At 34.5% G+C, this 12,409-nt stretch overlaps 1 protein-coding gene across 1 annotated transcript; it reads left to right on the top strand.

The window, feature by feature from the left end:
* The first annotated feature begins 6,308 nt into the window (after positions 1 to 6,308).
* Positions 6,309 to 11,866, top strand: ambp (alpha-1-microglobulin/bikunin precursor). Its single transcript, XM_016286006.1, has 7 exons — positions 6,309 to 6,477; positions 8,837 to 8,979; positions 9,085 to 9,161; positions 9,250 to 9,389; positions 11,130 to 11,334; positions 11,422 to 11,598; positions 11,717 to 11,866. The coding sequence occupies exons 1-7, from the start codon at positions 6,367 to 6,369 to the stop codon at positions 11,743 to 11,745; spliced, it is 882 nt and encodes a 293-aa protein (XP_016141492.1). The 5' UTR covers positions 6,309 to 6,366; the 3' UTR covers positions 11,746 to 11,866.
* The last annotated feature ends 543 nt before the right edge of the window (positions 11,867 to 12,409 follow it).

Consider the following 12,409-nt stretch of genomic DNA (forward strand, 5'->3'; position numbering starts at 1 on the left):
AATGATGACAGTTTTCATTTTTCACACAAACGACCTTCAATTGCAGTAATGTTTTGATAGAGCTTTCTGCATTTTTAATGTCTTTCTTCATATACTGTAAAGGCATTAGAAATGTGAAATCCAAAACCAGTGCTGTGAATAATTTTGTATTTATTTTTAAATGCTTCGAGAATTTCCACTGTACCATAAAGACAGTCCGTTTTCTGTTTTCAGTCCAAACTTCAGTGTTTCGAAGGAACGGTTTGCGTGTGCAAGTGTATGTGGTCTTTCTGTTGTTGTTTGTGCCCCCTCTCTGGAGCTGATGTGACTCTCCTCTTAGCAGCCTGCAGTTAGTGAAATGTTGTTCTCATGTCTGTCCACTAGATTGTGCTCATTCAGGACATAAATACATTCCCTCATGCTCCGAATGGCTGATTTGCCATCCAAAATTGTGTCCATGTTTTATTTTATGAGGGATATCTACTATATTTTATATTTAACTAATTATTTACTGTGCATTTTTTATTATTTGCACTGTCAATAGCTTTAAAGCTACAAAGGACCATTTTCAAGTAACATAAGTTATATTATTTTTTTTTATCTTGTTTTATTGAGCACCAAAGTTAGTCAGGGAGGAAAACTGACCTTTTTTCACTCTGTTTTGTTTATAAATTGTACCGATCTGTCACCCTTCTCAAAAGACTGATCATAAATGCACTTGTCTTTTGTCTATTTCTGTTCAGTACTCAGGAACAACATGCAGAGGCAGATGAGAGAAGTGTGTGTGTGTGTGTTGATGTAGAGGTGTGCTGCGTCACACTGAAGTCCTCTTGTCTTAAAGACTAGCTGTAAATCATGCTCTTTCAAAACAATGGCATCCAAGAATCAATATTAATAAAAAAATATATTAATTCTCTGCGGTCTTTCCTGTTTGTTTACTTTATTGCGTCTAAAATTTAGCTGCAAACCAGCAGAGTTAGATTCATAAAGAAACATTTCTATGACTTTGTGGGATGGGAATTGTAATATTTGTCCATTTCAAACATGGTACCTTCAATGAATGGTCTCTGTTGGATGTGTGTTCTTGCGTGTGATTGGCTGTTTTGGTGAGGGGGAGGAGCTAATGTGGCTGGCAGACCCTGAATAGTCCACAATCCCTGGCTGTGTTCCTACAACGCCACCATGAAGATCGCCTTGGTGTGAGCATCTTTCTGCTGATGCTCCTGACTGACATCCACGCCAGCGTCCAAGCGCAGAAAAACTGACCTTCAGAGAGTAAGAACTTTAGCCGTGTACTTTTCAACACTGAAGCTTTTTTAAAATGACCTCTAGGTTCTTTATCTGTAGGAGTGTAGCATGTTCAGTTATGGACTTGAAGCAACAAATTCAGTTTTCCACTCCTTTGCTGAGTTCAGGCTGGTGTGTGAGATTTAAACTGATGAATAATGTTGATGTGATGTTTGTTTAGGGAAGTTTGAGTTTTTCATGTCATGAATACTGACATGAACAAGCTGTTTCTCCATGTTGATTAGGGTAATGCTCTACAGAGTCGTTTGAGGGGACGCTCTCAGACGGCGATTGCATTAACAGTAGAGACCGAGCAAACAAACCGAGCTCAAGGCAAAGGTCACGCGCTCAGTCTTGCAACAAGGAACGGGTGATTTCTGCTCATTATGAAAAAAGACACTTTTTTTCTAAAAGGGAAGACAAAACGACAGACAAATGACCTACGGTTCTATTTTTGTTTGGCCATTAGTATCAGGCTTATTATTTTTGGCTGGGTTCTCTGTTGTTTTTCCAAAACATCCTTGTCTAATTATGCTTTTCATCTTGAGATGTGATGTCTGTCAGTGTGAGCTGGATTGTGTTTGTTGAGTTTGCAGGGAGGTGGTATCGGGTCGGTATCGGCCTATGATTCTCCAGGTTTTGTGCAGTACAGAAGCAAACTCACCATCTCTATGGGTACAGTGGAGCTGAAGGAAAACGGGAACATCTACATGACCCTGTGGAGTTTAACGTGAGGGACACCCATTTTCACATATGTGACCCTGGACCACAAAACCAGTCATAAGGGTCAATTTGAGATGTATACATAATCTGAAAGCTGAATAAATAAGATTTCCATTGATGTATGGTTTGTTAGGATAGGACAATATTTGGCCGAGAGACAGCTATTTGAAAATCTGGAATCTGAGGGTGCAAAAAAATCTAAAAAAAAAAAAAAAAGCAATGCATGTTACTAATCAAAAATTAAGTTTTGATATATTTACGGTAAGAAATTTACAAAATATCTTTCTTCTGTGTTTCTTCAAAAGACGATATTTTGAAGAATGTGGGTAACCAAACAGTTTCTGGTAGCCATTGACTTCCATAGAATGTAAAGAAATAGTATAGAAGTCATTGGCTACCATCAACTACTTGGTTACCCACATTCTTCACATTATCTTCTTTTGTGTTGAAAAAGAAACTCATACAGGTTTGAAAACGACATGGGGGTGAGTAAATGATGACAAAATTTTCATTTTTAGTTGAACTATCCCTTTAACCCACACTTAAGATTGAATGGAGGATGATTTAATGATAAAGCAATACTGTTCAAAACGACAACAAAAAATATTTGGATAATTTTGTAGTTGTCAAACATGGCTCATGTTCATAGATAAAGTGATTGTCTACACCTGTGTTTACTCTGATTGGAAATTTGAGGAGAACATTTTTTTTATATTTGGTTTGATATCTAACACAGTGTGTCCGAAATTGCACACTGTCTGAGAACGTACTACATTTGAATTTGAACTTATTTCGCAACTGTTAAAAAGTATGTTCTATATAGTATTAATATGGGTAGTATGAATGAAATTCGGACGATGGCATGTTGTCATATGTCTTGTTGTCATTATCATGTGAACTGCCAGCGTCAGTTGAGCTGCTTCACTTCCTCTCCCGTGGCCTCATGGGATAGTAGTGTTCATCGACTGCACACTTCAGAATCCAGGCAAAAATAGTAGGTCATTCAGATATTTTTCGGGTGCTGTTTTCGAATACTATGAATTCAGACATACTACTTCTTTGGAATACTGTTTTTGGCATGCTAAATAGTCGGGAAGTATTCAATTTGGATGCAGTGAGTGAAATTCAGTCATATTTTTAAGTGTGGCCGAAGTACTTTTTTTTTCAGGACTATACATGGTTGGACACTCAAATAATTGCTCAAGAACAGGCAATTATCAATGTGTGACTGAACCTTTGTTCACAAACCATTTAAGTGTTTATTTATTGTCTAAAATAGTTATATTTTCATAAAAATTCTAACAAAATTTCTAATTTTTGTTTAGTCTTTTTTTAGAAAACTGTCCTTGTTTAGGAAGTTAGGTAAATGAGAGCTTCAAATCTAGTTCGTCAATCCTTGTTTTCTCACCAGTAACCTCATGACACTGCTGGAAGTTATTCATTCAGTTTGGCAACTTTGTATATTTTGTTTTATAACATTGTTTTTTACTTGTTTTGCCCTCTTTCAGTTCCCAATCACATTTAGAGCTGAAGGAAAATTATTTTTGTGGCAGTTTGGTAATATTGTAACTGATGTCATTGTCATTTGATGTGCTTAGTTGTTATATTTAACTATAAAGCTGACAAAACTGAATCAAAACACTGAAGAAGAGTGGAAATACAGAAAGAGGTATTATCATGTTTCTGATTATCTTTGCTGGCAAAAATACAACTTTTTTTTTGTTTTTGTTCATGTGTGTATGTGACTCACATTTGGAGTTAAGCATTAGAAATGAAAGTTAATGTGTAAATATGTGTAGAGTACATTTCTTCTCTTGCGTTGAAGCTTTTCTTACAGACTCTGTGCTAACAGGAAAAATGCTAACTGCTTACTGTTTGTGACTGAAAAATCATTCTCACTGGATGCCATTTTTGTGACAGATGTTATTTGGTAATTGTAAATAAAAATCTAATTCTAAAGGATATGGGGAGGTGTCCAAGTCACAACATCTAGCTACTGGAGTGCCTCAAGGCTCAGTTCTTGGACTTCTTCTCTTCTCTGTCTAAGTGTTCATCGACTGCACACTTCAGAATCCAGGCAAAAATAGTAGGTCATTCAGATATTTTTCGACTGCTGTTTTCGAATACTATGAATTCAGACATACTACTTCTTTGGAATACTGTTTTTGGCATGCTATATAGTCGGGAAGTTTTCAATTTGGATGCAGTGAGTGAAATTCAGTCATATTTTTAAGTGTGGCCGAAGTACTTTTTTTTTCAGGACTATACATGGTTGGACACTCAAATAATTGCTCAAGAACAGGCAGTTATCAATGTGTGACTGAACCTTTGTTCACAAACCATTTAAGTGTTTATTTATTGTCTAAAATAGTTATATTTTCATAAAAATTCTAACAAAATTTCTAATTTTTGTTTAGTCTTTTTTAGAAAACTGTCCTTGTTTAGGAAGTTAGGTAAATGAGAGCTTCAAATCTAGTTCGTCAATCCTTGTTTTCTCACCAGTAACCTCATGACACTGCTGGAAGTTATTCATTCAGTTTGGCAACTTTGTATATTTTGTTTTATAATATTGTTTTTTACTTGTTTTGCCCTCTTTCAGTTCCCAATCACATTTAGAGCTGAAGGAAAATTATTTTTGTGGCAGTTTGGTAATATTGTAACTGATGTACTTAGTTGTTATATTTAACTATAAAGCTGACAAAACTGAATCAAAACACTGAAGAAGAGTGGAAATACAGAAAGAGGTATTATCATGTTTCTGATTATCTTTGCTGGCAAAAATACAACTTTTTTTTTTTTTTTTGTTCATGTGTGTATGTGACTCACATTTGGAGTTAAGCATTAGAAATGAAAGTTAATGTGTAAATATGTGTAGAGTACATTTCTTCTCTTGCGTTGAAGCTTTTCTTACAGACTCTGTGCTAACAGGAAAAATGCTAACTGCTTACTGTTTGTGACTGAAAAATCATTCTCACTGGATGCCATTTTTGTGACAGATGTTATTTGGTAATTGTAAATAAAAATCTAATTCTAAAGGATATGGGGAGGTGTCCAAGTCACAACATCTAGCTACTGGAGTGCCTCAAGGCTCAGTTCTTGGACTTCTTCTCTTCTCTGTCTACATGGCTTCACTAGTATCTGTCATTCAGAAACATGGCTTTTCATATCACTGCTATGCTGATGACACTCAACTCTACCTCTCATTCCATCCTGATTTTCCGACAATAGCTGCTCACATCTCAGCATGTCTAACAAACATTTCTTGCAGAACCATCACTTTCGCAAACACAGAACTGCTTGTGGTTTCAGCCAACCCAACACTCCATCACAATTTCTCCATCCAGCTATGTGCATCAATGACAATTCCTTCAAGGACAGCCAGGAGCCTTGGAGTTGTGATTGATGCTGAATTTCACAGACCACATTGCTACAGCTGCCCGTTCCTGCCAGATTTACCTTATACAACATTAGGAAGATCAGGTCCTTTCTATCTGAAAATGCTACACAATTCCTTATTCAAGCTCTAGTTCTGTCCAGGCTGGACAATTGCAACGCCTCCTTGGCAGGTCTTCCAGCCAGTTCTATCAAACCTCTACAATTAATCCAGAATGCGGCAGTAAGATTAGTCTTTAACAAGCCGAAAAGGGCGCATGTCACACCTCTGTTCATCAACTTGCACTGAAGACATTAATGTTTGCCTACAAAACAACCTCTGGCTCTGCGCCCCTTTACCTAAATTCACTACTTCAGATGTATGTGCCCTCCAGAAGCTTGCGTTCTGCAAGTGAACGGCGCATTATAATACCATCCCAAAGAGGCACAAAATCACTTTCACAGACTTTTAACCTAAATGTTCCCTGCTGGTGGAATGACCTGCTCAACACGATCTGAGCAGCTGAGTCTTTAGTCATCTTCAAGAAATGTCTAAAGACACATCTCTTCCATCTACACTTGACCCTTCAACACTAGCATTTTCTGTTGTTTTTCTATTCTATCTACTTGTTTTCTTTTTAATTATTATAAAAAATAATAATAACTTGACCCTCTAACACTAGCTAGTTTTGCTTTGGAAACTTAAAGCATTTATTATATAAAGCAAAAAAAAAAGAAGCTATTTTTAACTCTTACATACTGAATTATGGGAATATTAAATAGATTCATGCAAATATTAAATCTTCTATTTGTTTCGGCCAAAGCAAACAAGAACATAAGGCACAAACAGGAGTCAACAGGCAGATAAGGAGAACTTTGTTCTGTTTGTTTTGTTGGACTGGTTTTGGGGGTGGTATTGCACACATGGCCAGCAGGTCGATGTCCTGTGGATGATAGAGACAGTCGTGGTTCTTCAGAACTTCATTTGGATCACAGACAGTCAGAATGAAGTGTGTTGTTGTAGTGTTTCTGCTGCCGCTCCTGGGCCTGTTGCATGCTGGGCCACTGCCCGATGAGCCCGTCCTCCAGCCCCAAGAGAACTTTGATGTGAACCGGGTAAGTTATGCTTTTTGGAAGTTTAAGTGAATGTTTGTGCATAGAGGAGACCAGGACTAGTTGTCATACTTTTTACACTTAGAATATTTCTATATAGTCAGTTTCTAAAAAGACACAAACACATGAAAATGCCTTGAATACAAAAAACTACTCAACATTTCCACTGTTAGCCCAGGACAAAAAAGGCATAGTTAATTTATCACTTATTGTTCTTTAGTGACAACATGCCCCAATGGTCACACTAAATGTGGTCTGTTGTCACAATGGCAACCTGCTTATTTACACTAATTTTAGAAAACAATAAAAAAAAAGTGTTTTATAGGCTATTTATTTACATTTTGGCAATATGTTACATTCTAATAATTATAAACTATATGGGAACAAAGGTATATAAAACAAATTTACCTACAATATATTAAATTGTTTTTAACGTGATACAAATATGTGACCCTGGACCACAAAACCAGTCATAAGGGTAAATTTTTTGAAATTGAGATTTATACATCATCTGAATAAATAAGCTTTCCATTGGTGTATGGTTTGTTGGGATAGGACAATATTTGGCCGAGATACAACTATTTGAAAATCTGGAATCTGAGGGTACAAAATAATCTTAATATTGAGAAAATCGCCTTTAAAGTTGTCCAAATGAAGTCCTTAGCAATGCATATTACTAATCAAAAATTTAAGTTTTGATATATTTAAGGTAGGAAATTTACAAAATATCTTCATGGAACATGATCTTTACTTAATATCCTAATGATTTTTGGCATAAAAAAAAAATCGATAATTTTGACCCACACAATTTTTTTTGGCTATTGCTACAAATATACCCCAGCGACTTAAAGGGGTCATATGATGTTGCTAAAAAGAACATAGTTATGTAAATCTTCCCACATAGTGACGTAGACATGTGGGGATGTGTTAGAACAAGCCGTTTTAGGTAGGCATGGTTGACTCTTAACTTTTATAAAGAATCTCTCTTTGGATTTGAGACTTCAGTCTTTGCAACTTTACAGATCTTCTTTATGCACCAAGAGCTTGTAACACTCCAGAGAGAAAGGAAAAATTTAAATTGCATCATATGACCCCTTTAAGACTGTGTTTGTAGTCCAGGGTCACATATGGAACAAATCAGTTCATAAAATAGGTGTTTAAAAGATTGTATAGGCTATTTATTTGCATATTGGTGATTTTGTTTTTATATTGTAATAAACATTTTTTGAGAAAGTAGGCTATATAAAACAAAATTACATACGATATATACAATGTTTTTAATATGAAAATATGTAGCAAAACAATTCATGAAATAGGTGAAGAAAAATCATCTCTAATTAATAGGTGTTATAGGCTATTTCTTTGTATTTTAGTGTTTTTTTATATTTTAAATGACAAAATATTTTATGAGAAAGTAGGTTATATAAAACAAGAAATTTCATAAAATATAAAAACCTTTTTAACATTAAATAAACAAAACAAATCAAGTACATTTAAAAAAAAAATCGTATAATAATAATAATAATAATAACTATTATAATTATAACCTAGTGTTATACAATATATTCAGCTGAAATATATAGCTGACCCTTTTACAAACAATAAAAACAGACCATAAATAAATAAATAGTAATGCTACTTTGTAGGTCCTCCCTAGTGAATTTGAATTGTGCACATTTCAATAACTTTTCTTTGGTCTAATATGAGTGTCAATAAGGTGATATTTGCATAAAACGACTCACTGGCTGTTGTATAACAACTACAGGTGCATCTCAATAAGTAGAATGTTGTGGAAAAGTTCATTTATTTCAGTAATTCAACTCAAATTGTGAAACTCGTGTATTAAATAAATTCAATGCACACAGACTGAAGTAGTTTAAGTCTTTGGTTCTTTTAATTGTGATGATTTTGGCTCACATTTAACAAAAACCCACCAATTCACTATCTTAAATGAACATACTTTCCAGAAGGCCAACAATTCACTAAAAATGTTTTTTTATTGGTCTTATGAAGTATTCTAATTTGTTGAGAGAGTGAATTGGTGGGTTTTTGTTAAATGTGAGCCAAAATCATCACAATTAAAAGAACCAAAGACTTAAACTACTTCAGTCTGTGTGCATTGTTTGTGTGAATTTATTTAATACACGAGTTTCACAACTTTTCCACGACATTCTAATTTATTGAGATGCACCTGTATGTATTGCAGTGCCCTGTTACACCACATTTTATTTTTATTATTACCATAAATATTATTGTAATATGGCCAGTGATGTGATCTTTCTAACATGTCCACGTCCACCTGCATTTGAAATTCTAATTGACCTTATTTCTCCTAATCTGACCTCCTCGTCTCCTCTGTAAGTTCATGGGCAAATGGTATGATATTGCGATTGCGTCCACATGCCCGTGGCTCAAGCGTCATAAGGGAGACGCAGCCATTGGCTCTTTGGAGCTGCAATCCAGTGGCTCAACACAGACCATCAGCATGACCCACATCAGCCGCAGGTACAGCACACAATTATTTCACATCCAATCAACAAAATATTGTGAAAAAAACACCCTCATACCCACAAAAACCGTTTGCAAAGGCATTGTTTGTTTATTCTGCAGACATGACAGCTGTAAGTCCATCAGTGGAGAATATCAGCTGACCAAAACACCTGGAAGATTCCATTACCACAATGCCAGTGAGTTCAGCACCACAGCTGTCAATCATACAGTATCCTCGTGCCGCTTCACTGTTATTTCACCGTTTGTGTGTCTTTGCTCATGCAGAGTGGAATGCTGATGTGGACTCCTACGTGGTTCACACAAACTACGATGAGTACGCTCTGGTGGTGATGTATAAACAAAAACCAGGCGGGGAAAAAACCACATCTGTCAAACTCTACGGTAAAACATCTGTTTTCTTCTTAGACAACATTTAGGTCTTTCGTGATCTCAGCTTTGACCTCAAATCGACCAAAGCAGCATGTATTGCATACTATTTCTGGGGATTTTTAAATGCATCTGAACTACCTCTTTTGGGCTAATATTACCCACAACCCCCTGCACTTCAACGAGGAGTTTGATTACTTTTTCAGTTGAAGAGACATGGTGAGGAATGTGAGTGCTAAACTAAACTATTTAGTGTGCTAAATATAGAATTGAGCTAAATGCTAACATGCAACGAAAACAGTATGCGACAAATGTGTGTGTGGTAAGACTATCTTCTATGATTTTGATCTCTCAATTCTACTCAAACTCCCATCAAATAACTTCGGATTGCTTTCTCAATGGTTACATTCATTGCATGCTTACATACTACTTACAGTGGGGCAAATAAGTATTTGATACACTGCCGATTTTTCAAGTTTTCCCACTTACAAAGAATGGAGAGATCTGTAATTTTCATCGTAGGTACACCTCAACTGTGAGAGACCGAATCAAAAAAAAAATCCAGAAAATAACATTGTATGATTTTTTAATAATTAATTTCCATTTTATTGCATGAAATAAGTATTTGATACAATAGAAAAATAGAACTTAATATTTGGTACAGAAACCTTTGTTTACAATTACAGAGGTCAGACGCTTCCTGTAGTTCTTGACCAGGTTTGCACACACTGCAGCAGGGATTTTGATATGAGGGTAGCTGACAAATTTTTAACTAATGTGTAAGTGTATATTTAGCGGATGTTTTTATTTTTTGTAGATTTTGTGATTGGTTGGAAACCATTTAATTTAATAATTTTTTTTTTAAATGTGCAGATATGTCACAAAATTACTGAGGTCATAAATCATGATTGATACATTATACATTACCATTCAAAGATTTGAGTTCAGTACGATTTTTTGATGATTTTTTTTAAAGGCTACATTTATTTGATCAGAAATGCAGTAAAAATCATAATATTGTGAAATATTATCGCAATTTCAATTTTAACTGAATATTACGGTTTCATCGACTTGGTGCTCAAAGAAACATTTATTATTATTATCAATGTTGAAAACAGTTTTATTGCTTAATATTTTTGTGGAAACAATGATACTGTTTTAAAGGATTCCTTGATGAATAAAACGTTTAAAATAACAGCATTTATTTAAAATAGAAATCTTTAGCAGCATTTTAAATGTTTTTTTACTGTCACTATTGATCAGTTTAATGCTTCCTTACTGGAAAAATTTATTAATTTTTTTTTTTTTTTTTTAAATCCCCAAATAATGACCTAAATTTTTTGAACAGTAGTGTGTCTTACATTATTTTTTTAATAATAATACATTATTATTTCATTGTGTGAAAAAAAGAGCGCAGAGAATGGAATGATAAATAAAAATTTTGTAAAAATTGTTGCTTCGATATTAGAGATTATACTAGTAATAATCTTCTAGAGTTATAATAAATTATAATACATAATATATACTATTATTTAAAAATTATAAATAATTAGTCAAGTCACCTTTATTTGTATAGCGCTTTATACAATACTGGTTGTGTCAAAGCTGCTTTACTGTCAAACAGGAAAATAGTTCGTCAATAATTCAAGAAGACAATAACAGAGTCATTCTTCAGTCAGTTCATTGATGATTCAGTGATGTCATCATCCAGTTCAGTTCTCCTCCAATAGTGTCTGTGCAATCAGTCAAGCGTTAAATAGAGTTAAATATTGCTTTGATATTATAATAAAATGACCTGTGTGTGCGTGTGTGTAGAAGCGTGTAAGTCCCAGCCAGATTCAGGTCCATGTTTCGGGATGTTGCAGCGCTACCATTACAACTCATCCATCATGGCCTGTCAGATGTTCACCTATGGAGGCTGCATGGGGAACCAGAACAACTTTGTGACTGAAAAGGAGTGTCTGCAGAGCTGCCGCACTGAGGGTGAGTGTGTGTGTGTGTGTGTGTGTGTGTGTGTGTGTGTGTGTGTGTGTGTGGTTTTATTATACACACATGTATTTTGTCCCTCAGCCGCCTGCAGGCTGCCCATGGATGCTGGTCCTTGTAAAGTGTTCACAGACCTGTGGGCCTTCGACTCTGCCGCTGGAAAGTGTGTGTCTTTCAAATATGGAGGCTGCAAGGGTAATGGCAATAAATTCTACAGCCAGAAGGAGTGTGAGGAGTACTGCGGCGTTATGATGAGAAATGGTGGGACACACACATTACACCAGAAAATAGCTGATTTTTTTCATTAATGTCATTCATATTATTTTCAAAATTGTAAGGAGAATTGTGACGCTTGTGTCGTTTTGTTATGGATTTGCAGGAGATGACGAGTTTCTCACAGTGAACTGAGTATGGTGTGAATGAAAATGGAGCTGTGACTTTGTTTCAAACAGAAAAGTGCAACATGGATCAGTTTCCAACAGGCATTAACTTCAACATTAACACAATAAATAAAGACCTGTCCAATGTACTGGTTGTGCACTTCATTTTCCATTTGACTGTGCTGCTGTAGGGGACTTTTTATTCTTTAATTTAATTTTTTTATTTTATTGTTTTCCATCACTTTAAAAATAAATCTCAGTAAAATTATTATTATTTAAAAATATTTCATTTTATTTTATTATTTTTTTGTTTTCTTTTGCTTTCTTTAACAATAAAAATCAGTAAAAAAATAAAACACATTTTAGTTTATTTTATTTGACTTTTCGTATTATTTTATTTTCCAGTAAAATTAATTGTAAAATTTCATTTCATTTTGTTGTCCAGTGTGACATTTTACACTGGACTTTTTCCTTTTACTTGTTTTATTTGACTTTCTTTTATTCTATTATTACATTTTATTATTTTGCTTTCTTTAAAAAAAAAATTTATGAAAAAAAAAATTAATGTTATTTTATTTTATATTACTGAATATAGTATTTTTTTATTTCTTTAAAAATAAATTTCAATAAAGATAAAACATTTTTTATTTTCCAGTAAAAATCATTATTTCATTTTGTTTTCCAACATGAAT

The sequence above is a fragment of the Sinocyclocheilus grahami genome, unplaced genomic scaffold (assembly GCF_001515645.1).
Source record: "Sinocyclocheilus grahami isolate Dianchi unplaced genomic scaffold, SAMN03320097.WGS_v1.1 scaffold204.1, whole genome shotgun sequence".
NCBI lineage: Eukaryota > Metazoa > Chordata > Actinopteri > Cypriniformes > Cyprinidae > Sinocyclocheilus > Sinocyclocheilus grahami.